The sequence below is a fragment of the Lolium perenne genome, chromosome 4, assembly GCF_019359855.2.
Source record: "Lolium perenne isolate Kyuss_39 chromosome 4, Kyuss_2.0, whole genome shotgun sequence".
In the NCBI taxonomy this organism is placed as follows: Eukaryota; Viridiplantae; Streptophyta; class Magnoliopsida; order Poales; family Poaceae; genus Lolium; species Lolium perenne.
This window is the reverse complement of record NC_067247.2, coordinates 381,399,897-381,420,076: the sequence shown is the minus strand read 5'-3', so window position 1 is coordinate 381,420,076 and position 20,180 is coordinate 381,399,897. Positions and strand designations below refer to the sequence as shown.

General features: G+C 45.2%; 1 protein-coding gene across 1 annotated transcript; it reads right to left on the bottom strand.

Annotated features, from left to right (window-relative positions):
• Window positions 1-8,951: 8,951 nt before the first annotated feature.
• Window positions 8,952-19,533, bottom strand: LOC139830345 (uncharacterized). The gene is made up of 5 exons (XM_071818348.1): window positions 19,079-19,533; window positions 11,042-12,078; window positions 10,713-10,927; window positions 10,268-10,427; window positions 8,952-9,802 (listed from the first exon to the last, which is right to left on the bottom strand). The coding sequence occupies exons 1-5, from the start codon at window positions 19,531-19,533 to the stop codon at window positions 8,952-8,954; spliced, it is 2,718 nt and encodes a 905-aa protein (XP_071674449.1).
• Window positions 19,534-20,180: the final 647 nt, after the last annotated feature.

The following is a 20,180-nucleotide window of genomic DNA, read 5'->3' as shown; positions in this document are numbered from 1 at the left end:
ACCGCCATGAATAAAATGAGAACCTCCATCAGTAATAATATATCTAGGAACTCCAAATCTAGGAAAAATAATATCTAAAAGCATTCTTAAAGAGGTCTCACCATCAGCACTTTTCGTAGGTATAGCTTCCACCCATTTAGTAACATAATCAACAACAACAAGTATATGAGTGTTACCTTCTGAAGAGGGAAATGGTCCCATGAAGTCAAATCCCCAACAATCGAACGGTTAAATAACAAGAGTATAATTCATAGGCATTTCATTGCGTCTGGAGATATTACCAACCCTTTGGCATTCATCACATGATAAAATAAACTTTCTTGCATCTTTGAAGAGAGTTGGCCAATAAAAACCTGATTGTAGAACCTTTTGCGCGGTTCTTTCTCCTGCGTGATGTCCTCCATAAGCACTACCATAACATTTACTCAATATCTCTTGTTGTTCATATTCGGGAACACATCTTCGCAGAATACCATCCACTCCTTCTTTATATAAGTGTGGGTCATCCCAGAAATAATGCCTCAAATCATAAAAGAATTTCCTCCTTTGCTGAGCTGAAAAGGTTGGAGGCAAGTACTTGGAAACAATAAAGTTAGCATAATCAGCATACCAAGGACTGTCTCGCGAACTCACCTTTATTGCAGCCAATTATTCATTTGGAAAACTATCATTAACAGGAACAGGATCATAAGCAATATTTTCCAATCTAGACAAATTATCAGCAACAGGATTATCAGCACCTTTCCTATCTACAATATGTAAATCAAATTCTTGCAACAGAAGTACCCATCTAATAAGCCTTGGCTTAGCATCTTTCTTTTGCATAAGGTATCTAATTGCAGCATGATCAGTATGTATTGTAACTTTTGAATCAACAATATAAGATCTAAATTTATCACAAGCAAAGACTACAGCTAACAATTCTTTTTCAGTAGTAGCATAATTTCTTTGAGCAGCATCAAGAGTTTTACTAGCATAATGAATAACATTCAATTTTTTATCTACTCGCTGTCCAAGAACAGCGCCTACAGCAAAATCACTAGCATCACACATAATTTCAAATGGTAAGTTCCAATCAGGAGGTTCAACTATAGGAGCAGTTGTTAAGGCTTTCTTTAGAGTTTCAAAAGCTTCCTTACAATCATCATAAAAAACAAATGGTACATCTTTTTGAAGAAGATTAGTAAGAGGCTTTGAAATCTTGGAGAAATCTTTAATAAACCTCCTATAAAACCCAGCATGACCAAGAACACTACGAATACCTTTGACATCCCTAGGATAGGGCATCTTCTCAATTGCTTCAACTTTAGCTCTATCAACTTCAATACCTCTCTCGGAAATTTTATGTCCCAATACAATTCCTTCATTAACCATAAAGTGGCATTTCTCCCAATTAAGAACAAGGTTAGTTTCTTCACATCTCTGCAAAACTTTATCAAGGTTCCGCAAGCAATTATCGAAAGAATTACCATAGACAAAAAAATCATCCATGAATACCTCTACAATACTCTCGCAAAAACCATGAAAAATAGCAGACATGCATCTTTGAAAAGTAGCAGGAGCATTACATAAACCAAAAGGCATACGTCTATAAGCATAAGTTCCATAGGGACAAGTGAAAGTGGTTTTCTCTTGATCTTTAGCTTTAACAGCAATTTGTGAAAACCCAGAATAACCATCAAGAAAAAAAAATGAGTATTTTTAGATAACTTTTCTAACATTTGATCAATAAAAGGCAAAGGTTAATGATCTTTCTTAGTAACCTTATTAACTTTTCGATAATCAATGCACATTCTATACCCTACAACTACTCTTTGAGGTATGAGCTCATCATTATCATTAGGCACAACAGTCATTCCTCCTTTCTTAGGAACACAATGAACAGGACTAACCCATCTACTATCAGCAATAGGATATATAATACCAGCTTCAAGAAGTCGTAATACCTCATTTCTTACCACATCCTTCATCTTAGGAATTATACGACGCTGGGGTTCAACAACAGGCTTCGCATCATCTTCCATATTAATGGCGTGTTGGCAAATAGAGGGAGAAATTCCCTTCAAATCATCAAGAGTATAGCCAATAGCACCTCGGTGTTTCTTCAATATTTGCAATAACCTTTCTTCTTCAAACTCTGTAAGCTTAGAACTAATAATAACAGGATATATTTTCTTATCATCAATATGAGCATATTTAAGATTATCAGGCAAATGTTTTAAATCAAAGACAGGATCTTCCTTTGGTGGCGGTGTTGTACCCAAATCTTCCACCGGTAAATCATGCTTGAGAATAGGTTGGCGAAGAAAAATTTCCTCGAGCTCTTCTCTTTCTTTCCTAAAGACTTCACTCTCGCTATTTTCCAAATGTTGCTGCAAAGCATTATTAGGAACAAGAACAATAGATGCACACTGTTCCATTTTAAAATCATTACTAGGCAAATCAGCTTTATAAGGAGTTTTGGTAAATTTAGAGAAGTTAAACTCATATGATTCACCAGCAAATTTAGTCAAAATTTTCTCTTTCTTGCAATGTATAATAGCTCCACAAGTATTTAGAAAAGGTCTACCAAAAATGATAGGACAATAATCACTAGCAGCAGAACCAAGTACCAAGAAGTCAGCGGGATATTTAATCTTACCGCATAGAACTTCCACATCTCGAACAATACCAATTGGAGAAATAGTTTCTCTATTGGCCAGCTGAATAACCACATCAATATCTTCAAGTTCACAAGAATCAATTTCGTGCATAATCTCCGTGTAAAGTTCATAAGGAATAGCACTAACACTTGCACCAATATCACATAAACCATAATAGCAATGATCACCAATTCTAACAGATAGCATAGGAACACTAACTTGTTTGGGTTTATTAGGATGTGAAACAATATTAGAAGCATCTTCACAGAAAATAATATGACCATCCTCCACATTTTCAGTCGCAAGATCTTTAACTATTGCAACAGCAGGTTCAACTTTTATTTGTTCTTCAGGTTCTATAGGTTTCTTTTCACTTTTATGAACCGCACTATTTATAACAGAGTACTCCTTCACTTTAGCAGGGAAAGGAGTTTTTTCAATATAAGCTTCAGGAATAACATGATCAAGAGTCTCAACTACAACGCATTTATTAATAAATGAATCAATTTTATCTTTATACGGTTCATGATACTTATCAAAATTCTTCTTAGGCAATTCATAATGAGAGGCAAAAGCTTTGTCAAAATTTGCAGCAACTTGAGAATCAAGACCATATGTAGCACTCATATTACGAAATTTATCAGTATCCATAAAAACTTCAATGCATTTGTAATCATAATTTATACCTGATTCTCTATCTTTGTCGATCTCCCATCCTTCAGTATTTTCCTGGATCCGATTAAGAAGGTCCCTTTTAAACTCTTCCTTATTGCGCGTGAATGATCCAGAACAAGAAGTATCCAGCAAGGTCTTGTCTTCAAAAGAAAGTCTTGCATAGAAATTATCAATAATAACATTACCAGGAAGCTCATGAATGGGGCATTTGAGCATTAAAGACTTCAATCTCCCCCAAGCTTGGGCAATACTCTCTCCATCATGAGGCCAAAAATTATATATGCGGTTCCGATCCTTCTGAATTTCACTTGGAGGATAGAACTTAGAATAAAACCGGGGCACAATATCATTCCATTCAAGAGAATCCCCATTATCCAGTAATTTATACCAATGCGCCGCTTTACCAGACAGCGATATAGAGAATAGTTTCTTCCTCACTTCATCCATAGCAATACCTGCACACTTGAATAAACCGCATAATTCATGTAAGAACAGTAAATGATCTCCAGGGTGGACAGTTCCATCCCCTGTATAACGGTTATCCACTACACGTTCAATAATTTTCATAGGTATTTTATATGGTATTACTTCCTCACCTGGCGCCTCATCCACTACCTTTGCAGTAGTAGTGGGTTTCCCAAATAAACATTCAAGATGAGATCTCTCCATAATGAATTATGGCAGCAGGTAGAAATAAAATCAGCACAAGCAGTTGATATTTTCCTTACCAATTCCACTTACCAATAGCGCTTCACTCCCCGGCAACGGCGCCAGAAAATAGTCTTGATGACCCACAAGTATAGGGGGTGTATCGTAGTATTTTCGATAAGTAAGAATGTCGATCCCAACGAGGAGCAGAAGGTGTTGACAAGCAGTTTCGATGAAGGATTCACTGTAAATGCTCACAGACAAGTATTCAGGGGGTTTTGATATAACAAGCGAATAAAGTACGAGTAAGTAAATTGCGAGAGTAACAATTGCAGCGAGTGGCCCAATCCTTTTTAGCACAAAGGACAAGCCGGGTTGTTTACTTATAATGACCAAACGTTCTCGAGGACACACGGGATTTTAGTCTAGTGATTTCGCTACATATGGCTAATTAATCTTCATTGTTATGATAAGTGTTGTGTGGGTGAACCTATGCTAATGTACCGCCCTTCCTAGGACTAATACATACTTGTGATTATACCCCTTGCAAGCATCCGCAACTACAAGAAAGTAATTAAGAATAAATCTAACCACAGCCTTAAACTCTGAGATCCTGCTATCCCTCCTGCATCGATATACCAACGGTGGTTTAGGTTTCTGTCACTGCGGCAACCCCGCAATTAGCAAACGAATACAAGATGCATTCCCCTAGGCCCATAAAGGTGAAGTGTTATGTAGTCGACGTTCACATGACACCACTAGAAGAATAACACCACAACTTAAATATCATAGCATTGAATATTATTCAACCATAATTCACTACTAGCATTTAGACTTCGCCCATGTCCTCAAGAACTAAACGAACTACTCACGAGACATCATATGGAACATGATCAGAGGTGATATGATGATAAATAACAATCTGAATATAAACCTTGGTTCAACGGTTTCACTCAATAGCATCAATAACAAGTAGAAATCAATACCGGGAGAGTTTCCCCTATCAAACAATCAAGATCAAACCCAAATTGCTACGGCGGTGACGATGTCCAGCGGTGGAGACGGCGGTGATGATGGTGGAGATGATGGTGATGGCGATGGAGATGATGTCCAGCTCGATGACGGTGACGATGGCGTCGATTTCCCCCTCCGGGAGGGAATTTCCCCGGCGGATTTCAGCCGCCGGAGAGCTCTTTTCTCTCTGGTATTCTCCGCCCCGCAGAGGCGGCTGTAACTCTTCGTGAGGAACCCTCTGTGGCTTAGGTCTTCGGGACGAAGGGTTTCGCGAAGAAAAGGAGGCGAAAGGGGCTGTGGGGCCCCCACACCACCAGGTGGCGCGGCCAGGCCATGGGCCGCGCCGGCCTGTGGTCTGGCCCCACCTTGGGCCTTCTCAGCTCCCCCTTCTGGCTTCCTTCGTCGTCTGGAAAAATAGGATTTTTGGTATAATTTCCTTCCACAGTTGATCTTCCGAAATATTGCGTTCTGACGGTGCTTTTTCCAGCAGAATCCTGGCTCCGATGCTCGATCCTCCAATAATGATGAAACATGTAAAATAGATGAAATAACATAAGTATTGTGTCCAAATATGAAATATATCAATGAATAGCAGCAAATTATGATACAAAATAGTGATGCAAATTGGACGTATCACCTACCTGGCAAGTCGTTGAACACCTTGTGTGCGCGGAGGTGGGGCGGATTTAACGCCACGTTCTGGGACGCGCTGGCGAAGCGGCGACGGCGAAACATCCGACGAGAGTGCCAGCCGCGATGACGGTGCCGACTCTCAGAAAAGATCAGCCGTCGAAACGGCCGGTCAATCCAGCGGTGGCGGAGGGGTGGGAGGCGCGGGAGGGAAGGAGCGACGAGAAAAAAGGCGCGAACCAACGGTTTATGGAAATAGTCGCCGACATGTGGGAGCCCGCCTCACTTTTCGTTGTGTCCGGCGTGCTCGGAGCGTCCCCTGTGTAGCGGGGATGGGCTCGGGGCGTCGGACACCATATCGGGGCACGCCGAACAAAAAGCGGCTTTGGAGAACGCGACTGGGAATGTTTTTTTGTCCGGCGCGCCCCAAATCCCTTTGGGAGACGCGACTGGAGATGCTCTAACATTTTTCTCTCAACAACAAAAAGAAGCTAACCTTTCGAAGGTATCACACCGCACGTCGTCGATTTTGTATTTCTCTGCAACAGTCATGCTCTGGCCCCAACCCTGCCTACGGCGCCACATCACGCTACCATGCACTGCATTTTCGAATGCTTTTTTGATAAAGAGTATATATTAATATCGTGGAGATACCAATTACACCCAGCATCTGCAACAACATCATGCCCTAAATACATAAAAGATGCACACAACCTAAAAAGAGAAAAGAAAAATACAGAAAAGAAAGGTCCCGCTATAGAGATCCACAACTTGAAGCAGCAACACTGACACCACCAAGACAACATCAGAAGCTCAGCTTCTCCATAAACGATGCCTCCAAGAAGAAAACAGTGCACAAACGCTGTCGTCGTTCGATCATAGATCTTAGGTTTTCACCGTGAAGAAAATTATTTCTCTCAAAACAATGTCTTCAACAAGAACATTGCTAGGCACAACCAATTAAGGTCAGACCTTGGATTTTCACCCTGAAAGATAAGACTCTGAACTTCTCCTGTGCAGTCGTTCCCACATACTAGTCGTTGTTACAAGTCACGAACCGCCAAGCCAATTCCACCTCAGCACCAAGATCCGACCATCATAGCTATTCCACCGATCTCGGCTTGATGATCTTCTCTGCTAGCACCATGGAAAGAAAACGAACTTCATGATATTAACAGCCAGCACTGCTTCGAAGTGCCCCCTCTGAAACCAAACGGCCAGATAAAAAACATGGGTGCGCACGACCGAAACCACCTAATCCAGCAATCTTTAGGCATTATACGTACAATGGATTTCGCCGGTAAGATCTTCCGGAACACGACAATCCACCCAGACTGGTTGAAACAACTGAAGAAGCATTTTCGAATGCTGGATCAATTCTTTGCTCCGGATGTTTATTCTCCCCGTTGCGTTTGATATCCGCTCTTCCCTATTTTCATTCCAGGTCTGCAGCGTGTGGTGTGCCTGCGTGGATAGTCCGTCGCGTTTCTGCAAGAATCGCGGTCGCTGTCGCGTTGTGGTTCAAGAGCGACCGACCAATTGCTGCGAGGTACGAGCTGCGCTGCGCACCTTTCAGGTTCAGCAGGTGGGTCACGATTGAACGGAGCGACCGCGCTGATCATCCGATCGCTCTGACAGTGACTGCAGCCTAACTGTGCACACGACAGTACATTTCACGTTACCGGTGGTGCGATTGCTTGCCCAGATCGGCACGAATTAAAGCGGAGTACAAGTACAGATCACGGTGCATCGCCCCAAGTGAACGACACATTTTGCCACAGCTCCAAGTGTTCGCCACGCTGCGGCACGGATCACGATTCATGGCACAAGATTTTGTTTTTGTCGGCGCATGGGTGCGTGCGCCAGGCCATGTGGCCGCGCGCGTGTGATACAATGCAATTGTGGGGAACCGGCTCAACCCTCCAAGGGGTGGCCTATCACATATATATATGGGTGTGTCATACAAGAGTACATAGGTACAATATACAGAAGCTATACATAGTCTAACACCCTCCCTCAATCTTAGCCACTTCCTAGAGAATCGAGAAGGGTAAGATTGCGCCTACATGCCTCAAACTGTGGCAAAGGCAACGGTTTAGTGAAGATGTCAGCAAGTTGATCTTTCGAAGAGATGAACCTGATCTGGAGTTGCTTCTGTGACACACGTTCCCGTACAAAGTGATAATCAACTTCAATGTGTTTCATTCGTGCATGGAATACCGGATTAGCAGAAAGGTATGTAGCACCGATGTTATCACACCAAAGTATAGCAGGCTGTGATTAGGGTATACCCAATTCCTGAAGCAAAGACTGCACCCATATAACTTCTGCAGTAGCGTCACCAACCGCCTTATACTCAGCTTCGCATCGCTGCGAGAAACAGTCGCACGTTTGCGAGCACTCGAGCGATCAAAGTAGAGCCATAGAATACCGCATAGCCCCCGTGGATCGCTTTGTCATCCGGACTGCCAGCCCAACGCATCGTAGAAGGCCGAAAGAACCCCGAGAGGATGAGGCCGTATGTGAAGGCCATAAGACACCGTGAGTCGGATGTAGCGCAAAATTCGCTTAACAGCAGACCAATGGGTGTCACGAGGCGCTGTAAATGCGACAAACTCGGTTGACAGCAAAAGAAATATCTGGTCTCGTAATCGTCAAGTACTGGAGACCACCAACAATGCTCCTATAGTCCGTAGCATCCGCAGAGGATAACAGCTCACCATCAACAGCCGTAATTTTGTCAGTGGTAGACATGGGTGTAGTCGCCGTTTTGCACTTAAGCATCCCAGCCCGCTGGAGCAATTCCAAGGAGTACTTCTTTTGTGTCATAAGCAGGCCATGAGCACTAGGAGAAACCTCAACACCAAGAAAGTAATGAAGTTTACCAAGATCTTTGACAGCAAAATCAGCACCAAGGGAACGAACAAGGGCATCAAGAAGAACCGGAGACGAACTGACTAGAATAATATCATCCACATAGACCAATAGGTACATAGTGACCTCTGGCCTCTGAAGGAGAAATAAAGAGGAGTCAGCTGTAGACGGCGCAAAACCATGAGCACGAAGGGCGGTCGCAAGACGAGCATGCCAGGCACGAGGAGCTTGCTTCAAACCATATAGTGCTTTGGTGAGACGACAGATATAATCAGGATGATCAGGGTCAGCAAAACCAGGCGGCTGGCGCATATAAACCTCTTCCTCCAGAACTCCATGAAGAAAGGCATTCTGCACATCCAACTAACGAAGAGACCAACCACGAGTCACAGCAATAGACAGAAGCAACCTGATGGTGGTAGGCTTGACCACTGGACTGAAGGTATCTTCATAGTCAAGACCATAACGCTAACGAAAACCCCTGGCAACAAGGCGCGCTTTGTAGCGCTCAATCGATCCATCAGAATGTTTCTTCACTTTAAAAACCCATTTGGAGTCAATAATGTTGACCCGCGGCGGTGGAGGAACAAGGGTCCACGTCTCGTTGCGAAGAAGAGCATTATATTCTTGTTCCATAGCCTGTCGCCAATGTGGAATACCCATAGCAGCCTGATATGTCCGAGGTTCAGAAGACGGATCCGCAATGGCAGCAGCCATGCATGCAGCATACCACGCAACTGTGCCATCAGTGCGCTCCAGAGGACGATAAATGCCACTGCGACTGCGTGTGTGAGGACGGAGGACAGGAGCCGTCGATGTCGATGGTGCATCCGAAGAGGACCCAACAGGCAAGGGGCTGGGCGATGCATCAGGGGATGGTGTTGGTGAAGCACCAGGGGAGCTGTCCGGCGAAGAGGACAGCCCAGGAGACGCGGCTGGCGTCGGAGACCGCGGAGAGACCGCGGGTGGCGAGGACGAGCCAGTGCCAGGGAATGACGCACGCGGCGACAGTGGCCGAGGCGACGCAGCAGGCGTGAAGGGCTGGGGCGAAGGCCCAGCACCAGGCGAGGACGCGCGCGGCGTCGAAGGGGCATCATCTGCATGGGCACGCGATCCCACGCCATGCATGGGCGGGTCGACGTGGGCAGCTGGCGGTGGAGAGGGAGCTGAGTCCCGGTGTGCATGGGCACGCGGCCCCATGCCATGCACGGGCCGATCGACGTGGGAGGCAGGGGGCGTGTCCAAGGGAGGTTCCGTCGCCTCCAAAATTTCCAAGCGAGCCCCACGTCCGGTTCCTGCACCATGGTTAGGCAACAATACTGGAGAGTATGCAACATCATCAAATTGGTCAGAGGCAATAGAGGATGAATGTAGTGATGGTGGGTCGGTGGTGGACACAGGGAGTGTGGAAAACGGAAAGACATGCTCATCAAAGACGACATCCCGGGATATGTAAACACGGTTAGTGGGAACATGAAGGCATTTGTACCCTTTGTGAAGGGAACTATAGCCAAGGAAGACACACTTTTTAGACCTAAATTCCAGCTTGCGTTTGTTGTAAGGGCGCAAATGAGGCCAGCAGGCACACCCAAACACTTTGAAAAATGTATAGTCAGGCTGTTCATTAAGCAAAAGTTCTAGAGGAGTCTTCATATTAAGAACACGAGTGGGAGTACGATTGATGAGAAAACATGCAGTGGTGAAGGCATCACTCCAAAACCGAAAGGGAACCGATGCATGGGCCAAAAGAGTAAGACCAGTTTCGACTATGTGACGATGCTTACGTTCAACAGAACCATTTTGCTGATGTGTATGTGGACATGCTAAACGATGCGCGATCCCAAGCGACTGAAAGAAGGAGTTAAGGTTGCGGTACTCGCCACCCCAATCCGACTGGACATGAACAATCTTGTGCTTGAGAAGGCATTCAACATGTTTCTGGAACTGAACAAATATATCAAAAACATCAGATTTACGCTTAATAAGATAAAGCCAAGTGAAACGACTGTAAGCATCAACGAAACTGACATAATAATTATGACCACTGATAGAGGTTTGGGTAGGGCCCCATACATCTGAAAAAACAAGTTCTAGAGGATGTGTCACCTCACGACTAGACTCTGAAAAAGGAAGTTGATGACTCTTCCCTTGCTGACAAGCATCACACACGACTACATCTTTATTACTAGGAATGCTAGGAAGCTCATGACGACGCAACACATGACGAACTATAGGAGTGGCAGGATGGCCAAGGCGAGCATGCCACTGTGACGACGAGACGCAAACTCCACTGAAAACTCGAGAAACTCCAGGATGCTCCAAACGGTAGAGGCCCTGGCATAGGCGACCACTAAGTAGAACGTCCCGCGTGTCCCGATCCTTAATGAAAAGATCAAAAGGGTGAAATTCACAGAACACATTATTATCATAAGTGAGTTTAGGAACTGAAAGAAGATTACGTGTCACAGATGGTACTCGAAGAATGTTGCGAAGTTGAAGACTCCTATTGGCATGACTAGTGAGAAGAGATGCTTGACCAATATGGGAGATGTGCATACCTGCTCCATTAGCGGTGTGGACCTTGTCGGAACCTTGATAGGGCTCGCGAGAGTGAAGCTTCCCCATCTCGCTAGTCAGGTGCTCCGTAGCGCCAGAGTCCATATACCAGTATGGATCAACAGAGTAGGACTGAGTGGCGCCCTGGGACTTGGGCGGCGGGGCAGGCTTGTCTGCCATGGCGACTTGACGTGCAGCATTGCGTGTGTCCTTGCCATCATTACCAAGGCCGAGAAAACTCTTCTGAAAGCGACGATGGCATTTGGAGGCCCAGTGACCGTCAAGGCCACATAACTGGCACACGCGGCGGCCCCCACTCCCAGGCAGGGTCGTCGGGATGGACGAGGGCTGCGGCGACGGGGGCGTGGCACCGCCCTTTGCTGGCGCGGGCGACGAAGGGCCCTTGTAGGCAGCGTGGGCAGAGGCGGAGGAACCACGGCTGCGGTTGGCACGGCGCGCTTCGACGCGCTGTTCGGTGAGAAGAAGACGGGAGTAGACCTCATGCGCCATAAGTGGAGAAGTCTGCGCCCGCTCGTTGATGATCTCAACCAAGCCATCATACTCCTCATCAAGACCATTGACGATGAAGGAGTTGAACTCGGAGTCGTTAAGCGGGAGGCCGATGGATGCCAGTGTGTCGGCAAGTCCCTTAACCTTGTTGTAGAACTCCGTAGCCGTAGAGTCGAGCTTCTCGCACTCGCCCAGCTCACGGCGAAGGGAGCTGGCGCGAGCCTGGGACTGAGAGGCAAACGAGCGCTCGAGAATCGTCCAAGCCTCCTTGGCCGTCTTGGCAAAGACGATGAGGCCGGTGACAGACGGCGAGAGCGACCCCTGGATGGAGGAGAGGATCGCTTGGTCTTGGCCCGTCCATACGCGATGCGCCGGGTTATAGACCGGCCCATTGACGCTGTCCACAAGCGCCGGAGGACATGGAAGAGAGCCGTCGACATAGCCGAGGAGGTAGTGGCTGCCGAGAAGCGGCAGAACTTGCGCACGCCAGAAGATGTAGTTATCCGGGGTGAGCTTCACGGTGATATGGCTGCCAAAGTGAAACGGCGCAGGCAGCGACTGATACGTCTCCGACGTATCGATAATTTCTTATGTTCCATGCCACATTATTGATGTTATCTACATGTTTTATGCACACTTTATGTCATATTCGTGCATTTTCTGGAACTAACCTATTAACAAGATGCCGAAGTGCCAGTTGTTGTTTTCTGCTGTTTTTGGTTTCAGAAATCCTAGTAAGGAAATATTCTCGGAATTGGACGAAATCAAAGCCCAGGGGCCTATTTTTCCACGAAGCTTCCAGAAGTCCGAAGACGAAACGAAGTGGGGCCACAGGGTGCCCAAACCCTAGGGCGGCGCGGCCCCCCCCCTTGGCCGCGCCGGCCTGTGGTGTGGGGCCCCTGTGCCCCCTCCTGACTTGCCCTTCCGCCTACTTAAAGCCTCCGTGACGAAACCCCAGTACCGAGAGCCACGATACGGAAAACCTTCCAGAGACGCCGCCAACGCCGATCCCATCTCGGGGGATCCAGGAGATCGCCTCCGGCACCCTGCCGGAGAGGGGAATCATCTCCCGGAGGACTCTACGCCGCCATGGTCGCCTCCGGTGTGATGTGTGAGTAGTCTACCCCTGGACTATGGGTCCATAGCAGTAGCTAGATGGTTGTCTTCTCCCCATTGTGCTATCATTGTCGGATCTTGTGAGCTGCCTAACATGATCAAGATCATCTATCTGTAATTCTATATGTTGCGTTTGTTGGGATCCGATGAATAGAGAATACTTGTTATGTTGATTATCAAAGTTATATCTACGTGTTGTTTATGATCTTGCATGCTCTCCGTTACTAGTAGATGCTCTGGCCAAGTAGATGCTTGTAACTCCAAGAGGGAGTACTTATGCTCGATAGTGGGTTCATACCGCATTGACACAGGACGGTGACGAAAGTTCTAAGGTTGTGTTGTGCTGTTGCCACTAGGGATAAAACATTGATGCTATGTCTAAGGATGTAGTTGTTGATTACATTACGCACCATACTTAATGCAATTGTCTGTTGCTTTGCAACTTAATACCTGGAGGGTTCGGATGATAACTTTGAAGGTGGACTTTTTAGGCATAGATGCAGTTGGATGGCGGTCTATGTACTTTGTCGTAATGCCCAATTAAATCTCACTATACTCATCATGATATGTATGTGCATTGTCATGCTCTCTTTATTTGTCAATTGCCCAACTGTAATTTGTTCACCCAACATGTCGTTTGTCTTATGGGAGAGACACCTCTAGTGAACTGTGGACCCCGGTCCAATTCTCTTTCTTGAAATACAATCTCTTCGCAATACTTGTTCTACTTGTTTTTACGCAAACAATCATCTTCCACACAATACGGTTAATCCTTTGTTACAGCAAGCCGGTGAGATTGACAACCTCACTGTTTCGTTGGGGCAAAGTACTTTGGTTGTGTTGTGCAGGTTCCACGTTGGCGCCGGAATCCCTGGTGTTGCGCCGCACTACATCCCGCCGCCATCAACCTTCAACGTGCTTCTTGACTCCTACTGGTCCGATAAAACCTTGGTTTCTTACTGAGGGAAACTTGCCGCTGTGCGCATCACACCTTCCTCTTGGGGTTCCCAACGGACGTGCCAACCACACGCATCAAGCAAATTTCTGGCGCCGTTGCCGGGGAGATCAAGACACGCTGCAAGGGGAGTCTCCACTTCTCAATCTCTTTACTTTGTTTTTGTCTTGCTTAGTTTTATTTACTACTTTGTTTGCTGCACTAAATCAAAATACAAAAAAAATTAGTTGCTAGTTTTACTTTACTTGCTATCTTGTTTGCTATATCAAAAACACAAAAAATTAGTTTACTTGCATTTACTTTATCTAGTTTGCTCTATTGTCTTGCACTCTATATTAAAAATACAAAAAAAATTAGTTACTTTTGTTACCATGTCTAGCTCTGAACCTGTTACTTCTTCGCCTGAAGAATTAGTCTTCACTTTTAAACAAGGGGATGAGGAGAGTTTTAAGGATGCTTGGTTTAGAATTTTTACTTCTTATCGTAAAACTGAACCTCAAATGACTCTAAGTTTGCTCCTTAGTAATTTTTATTTCGGTATTATGATTCGCTATAGATATGCTTTGGATACTTTAGTGGGAGGAGATTTCCTTCATTGCAATGGGGATCAAGCTTTTAATGCCATAAAGAAGTTGGTTGCATCACATGATTCAGCTAATAACTTTGATTCAGCCCTCACTAGCATATATAGTAGATTAAACAATCTCGAGATAAGTACATCTCGCTTGGATGATAACTATTGCCACGTTCGTAATCGTCTTGAACAAGTTTTAGTGAACTCTAAACTCTCATTGTGGGATCCTGCTGTTAAAATTGTTATCGGTGATCGAACTCTCCATGCCTACTGTGATATTATGTATGAATTTTGCCTTATGCCTGAAAGTATTTATAAATCTTTGAAACTTTGGGGAGTTGAGGAAGGAGGAGAAGAAATAACTCTCATTGATAACTCTACTATAATTCCTAAAGGAATAGCCGCAGGTGTGCATACAACCATTCTTGGAAGAACAATATCCATTGATTATCTTGTTGTTGAAACAGGAAAACTCACACTCGGAAGATCCCTGCTGAAACTATTGGGAACAGTCATTGATGTTGGAGAAGGCACTCTGAAATTCACCTCAATACCGGGGGGAAATCATATATTTCCTAAACCAAAGGGAAAGAAGAACAATAAGAAAGGTAAGGGTAAAGCCCAAGGTAAGGTTAACATTTCGTCTCTTGATAATACTTGATACACACTTTCTGCGCCTAGCTGAAAGGCGTTAAAGAAAAGCGCTTATGGGAGACAACCCATGTTTTTACCTACAGTACTTTGTTTTTATTTTGTGTCTTGGAAGTTGTTTACTACTTTAGCAACCTCTCCTTATCTTAGTTTTGTGTTTTGTTGTGCCAAGTTAAGCCGTTGATAGAAAAGTAAGTACTAGATTTGGATTACTGCACAGTTCCAGATTTCTTTGCTGTCACGAATCTGGGTCCACCTCACTGTAGGTAGCTCAGAAAATTAAGCCAATTTACGTGCATGATTCTCAGATATGTACGCAACTTTCATTCAATTTGAGCATTTTCATTTGAGCAAGTCTGGTGCCATTTTAAAATTCGTCAATACGAACTGTTCTGTTTTGACAGATTCTGCCTTTTATTTCGCATTGCCTCTTTTGCTATGTTGGATGAATTTCTTTGATCCACTAATGTCCAGTAGCATTATGCAATGTCCAGAAGTGTTAAGAATGATTGTGTCACCTCTGAATATGTTAATTTATATTGTGCACTAACCCTCTAATGAGTTGTTTCGAGTTTGGTGTGGAGGAAGTTTTCAAGGATCAAGAGAGGAGTATGATGCAACATGATCAAGGAGAGTGAAAGCTCTAAGCTTGGGGATGCCCCGGTAGTTCACCCCTGCATATATCAAGAAGACTCAAGCGTCTAAGCTTGGGGATGCCCAAGGCATCCCCTTCTTCATCGACAACATTATCAGGTTCCTCCCCTGAAACTACATTTTTATTCCATCACATCTTATGTGCTTTTTCTTGGAGCGTCGGTTTGTTTTTGTTTTTGTTTTGTTTGAATAAAATGGATCCTAGCATTCACTTTATGGGAGAGAGACACGCTCCGCTGTAGCATATGGACAAGTATGTCCTTGGTTTCTACTCATAGTATTCATGGCGAAGTTTCTCCTTCGTTAAATTGTTATATGGTTGGAATTGGAAAATGATACATGTAGTAATTGCTATTAATGTCTTGGGTAATGTGATACTTGGCAATTGTTGTGCTCATGATTAAGCTCTTGCATCATATGCTTTGCACCAATTAATGAAGAAATACATAGAGCATGCTAAAATTTGGTTTGCATATTTGGTTTCTCTAAGGTCTAGATAATTTCTAGTATTGAGTTTGAACAACAAGGAAGACGGTGTAGAGTCTTATAATGTTTTCAATATGTCTTTTATGTGAGTTTTGCTGCACCGGTTCATCCTTGTGTTTGTTTCAAATAAGCCTTGCTAGCCTAAACCTTGTATCGAGAGGGAATACTTCTCATGCATCCAAAATACTTGAGCCAACCACTATGCCATTTGTGTCCACTATACCTACCTACTACATGGTATTTTCCGCCATTCCAAAGTAAATTGCTTGAGTGCTACCTTTAAAATTCCATCATTCACCTTTGCAATATATAGCTCATGGGACAAATAGCTTAAAAACTATTGTGGTATTGAATATATAATTATGCACTTTATCTCTTATTAAGTTGCTTGTTGTGCGATAACCATGTTCACTGGTGACGCCATCAACTTTTCATTGTTGAATTTCATGTGAGTTGCTATGCATGTTCGTCTTGTCTGAAGTAAGGGCGATCTACACTGAGTTGAATGGTTTGAGCATGCATATTGTTAGAGAAGAACATTGGGCCGCTAACTAAAGCCATGATCCATGGTGGAAGTTTCAGTTTTGGACAAACATCCTCAAATCTCTAATGAGAAAAGAATTAATTGTTGTTGAATGCTTAAAGCATTAAAAGAGGAGTCCATTATCTGTTGTCTATGTTGTCCCGGTATGGATGTCTAAGTTGAGAATAATCAAAAGCGAGAAATCCAAATGTGAGCTTTCTCCTTAGACCTTTGTACAGGCGGCATAGAGGTACCCCTTTGTGATACTTGGTTAAAGCATATGTATTGCGGTGATAATCCAGGTAGTCCAAGCTAATTAGGGCAAGGTGCGGGCACTATTAGTACACTATGCATGAGGCTTGCAACTTATAAGATATAATTTACATAATGCATATGCTTTATTACTACCGTTGACAAAATTGTTTCATGTTTTCAAAATCAAAGCTCTAGCACAAATATAGCAATCGATGCTTTTCCTCTTTGAAGGACCATTCTTTTACTTTTATGTTGAGTCAGTTCACCTATTTCTCTCCATCTCAAGAAGCAAACACTTGTGTGAACTGTGCATTGATTCCTACATACTTGCTTATTGCACTTATTATATTACTCTATGTTGACAATATCCATGAGATATACATGTTACAAGTTGAAAGCAACCGCTGAAACTTAATCTTCCTATGTGTTGCTTCAATGCTTTTACTATGAATTATTGCTTTATGAGTTAACTCTTATGCAAGACTTATTGATGCTTGTCTTGAAGTACTATTCATGAAAGGTCTTTGCTATATGATTCACTTGTTTACTCATGTCATTTACATTGTTTTGATCGCTGCATTCACTACATATGCTTACAAATAGTATGATCAAGGTTATGATGGCATGTCACTCCAGAAATTATCTTTGTTTATCGTTTACCTGCTCGGGACGAGCAGGAACTAAGCTTGGGGATGCTGATACGTCTCCGACGTATCGATAATTTCTTATGTTCCATGCCACATTATTGATGTTATCTACATGTTTTATGCACACTTTATGTCATATTCGTGCATTTTCTGGAACTAACCTATTAACAAGATGCCGAAGTGCCGATTCTTTGTCTGCTGTTTTTGGTTTCAGAAATCCTATTAAGGAAATATTCTCGGAATTGGACGAAATCAAAGCCCAGGGGCCTATTTTTCCACGAAGCTTCCAGAAGTCCGAAGACGAAACGAAGTGGGGCCACAGGGTGCCCAAACCCTAGGGCGGCGCGCCCCCCCCCCTTGGCCGCGCCGGCCTGTGGTGTGGGGCCCCTGTGCCCCCTCCTGACTTGCCCTTCCACCTACTTAAAGCCTCCGTGACGAAACCCCCGATCGAGAGCCACGATACGGAAAACCTTCCCAGACGCCGCCAACGCCGATCCCATCTCGGGGGATCCAGGAGATCGCCTCCGGCACCCTGCCGGAGAGGGGAATCATCTCCCGGAGGACTCTACGCCGCCATGGTCGCCTCCGGTGTGATGTGTGAGTAGTCTACCCCTGGACTATGGGTCCATAGCAGTAGCTAGATGGTTGTCTTCTCCCCATTGTGCTATCATTGTCGGATCTTGTGAGCTGCCTAACATGATCAAGATCATCTATCTGTAATTCTATATGTTGCGTTTGTTGGGATCCGATGAATAGAGAATACTTGTTATGTTGATTATCAAAGTTATATCTACGTGTTGTTTATGATCTTGCATGCTCTCCGTTACTAGTAGATGCTCTGGCCAAGTAGATGCTTGTAACTCCAAGAGGGAGTACTTATGCTCGATAGTGGGTTCATGCCTGCATTGACACCTGGGACAGTGACAGAAAGTTCTAAGGTTGTGTTGTGCTGTTGCCACTAGGGATAAAACATTGATGCTATGTCTAAGGATGTAGTTGTTGATTACATTACGCACCATACTTAATGCAATTGTCTGTTGCTTTGCAACTTAATACTGGAGGGGGTTCGGATGATAACCTGAAGGTGGACTTTTTAGGCATAGATGCAGTTGGATGGCGGTCTATGTACTTTGTCGTAATGCCCAATTAAATCTCACTATACTCATCATGATATGTATGTGCATTGTCATGCTCTCTTTATTTGTCAATTGCCCAACTGTAATTTGTTCACCCAACATGCTGTTTGTCTTATGGGAGAGACACCTCTAGTGAACTGTGGACCCCGGTCCAATTCTCTTTACTGAAATACAATCTACTGCAATACTTGTTCTACTGTTTTCTGCAAACAATCATCTTCCACATAATACGGTTAATCCTTTGTTACAAGCCGGTGAGATTGACAACCTCACTGTTTCGTTGGGGCAAAGTACTTTGGTTGTGTTGTGCAGTTCCACGTTGGCGCCGAATCCTTGGTGTTGCGCCGCACTACATCCCGCCGCCATCAACCTTCAACGTGCTTCTTGACTCCTACTGGTCCGATTAAACCTTGGTTTCTTACTGAGGGAAACTTGCCGCTGTGCGCATCACACCTTCCTCTTGGGGTTCCCAACGGACGTGCCAACCACACGCATCAGCGACCCCGTGTGAAAAACTGCCGGAGGCGTATACGCCATAGGGGCAGCCGATGCAGGTGGAAGGACCGTCGCCATCACGGGAGTAGTCCCGGAGGAGGGCGCGGAGGCCACCGTCGGGGCGTACGGCGCGAGGGCCGACGCGGAGAGGCCCGCCAGCCAGGCTGCCGCCATCTCCTCGGTCGTGAGGGGCTGAGGCGGGGCAGCAGGAGAGGCAGCGGGCGAGGGCGCGGGCGACGTGGAGGTCGTCAGCGCTAGCCCCGGCGACGAAGAGGCCGAGAGCTGGTTGGAGGGCGCGGGCGACGTGGAGGTCGTCAGCGCAAGCCCCGGCGACGAAGAGGCCGAGGGTTGGTTGGAGAAGAAGGAGCCGATGCTCATCGTGCCGACCGGGGGGGCAATAGCCGCATGGTCGATCGGGCGTGAGAGGAGAGCCGCAAGCGACGCGGGAAGGTGGCCGGCGGTGGAAGACCCGGAGAGGGAGGCGCTCGACATGGCGGCGACGGAGGCTCCGCGGGTGACGGCGGCTAGGGTTTGGGCGGCGCGGGCGGCGGCTAGGGTTTGGGCGGAAGCGTGGAACGTACCAAGTCTGATACCATGTGATACAATGCAATTGTGGGGAACCGGCTCAACCCTCCAAGGGGTGGCCTATCACATATATATATGGGTGTGTCATACAAGAGTACATAGGTACAATATACAGAAGCTATACATAGTCTAACAGCGCGTGACTCACCGCTTGTCCTTCGTGCTTCGATACACACGCAAAGTTCCATGTGGATACGAGGGCTTCACGTGTCAACAAACTCTCCACCCGCGCGTGCGTTCTACTCGACCGTACTAGTACGTGACGGACGACACCGACCACCCGCGCGTGCGCACCTATACTTTTATTCCGACCGTCTGGTTTTGGACGAAGCTGCGTGAAGCTCTGTTCTGTATTGGCATCAAGTGACAGTTGGTCCATGATGAAGTCAGAAGAAGAGAATATCATGAAGACCTGATTGAAGAACTAGTTAATGGAGGTTCAAGTCTCTGCGCTGTTGAGGGACTTGCTTGGTGTTCCGGGCTTTGCATCAGTGCTTTGAAAGTGGGAGTGGTAGCACATGTGAAGTTCGGAGTCTTACCTTTCAGGGTGAAAA

Excerpts from the sequence above, each read along its gene's own strand:
- LOC139830345 (XM_071818348.1), bottom strand. The coding sequence starts at position 19,533 with ATGTCGAGCGCCTCCCTCTCCGGGTCTTCCACCGCCGGCCACCTTCCC. Across the intron at positions 12,079-19,078 it reads GCATCGGCTGCCCCTATGGC|CCATATCACCGTGAAGCTCA; the intron begins GTATACGCCTCC and ends TCACTTTGGCAG. Across the intron at positions 9,803-10,267 it reads GCAAAATGGTTCTGTTGAAC|TATTGTTGCCTAACCATGGT; the intron begins GTAAGCATCGTC and ends CATACTCTCCAG.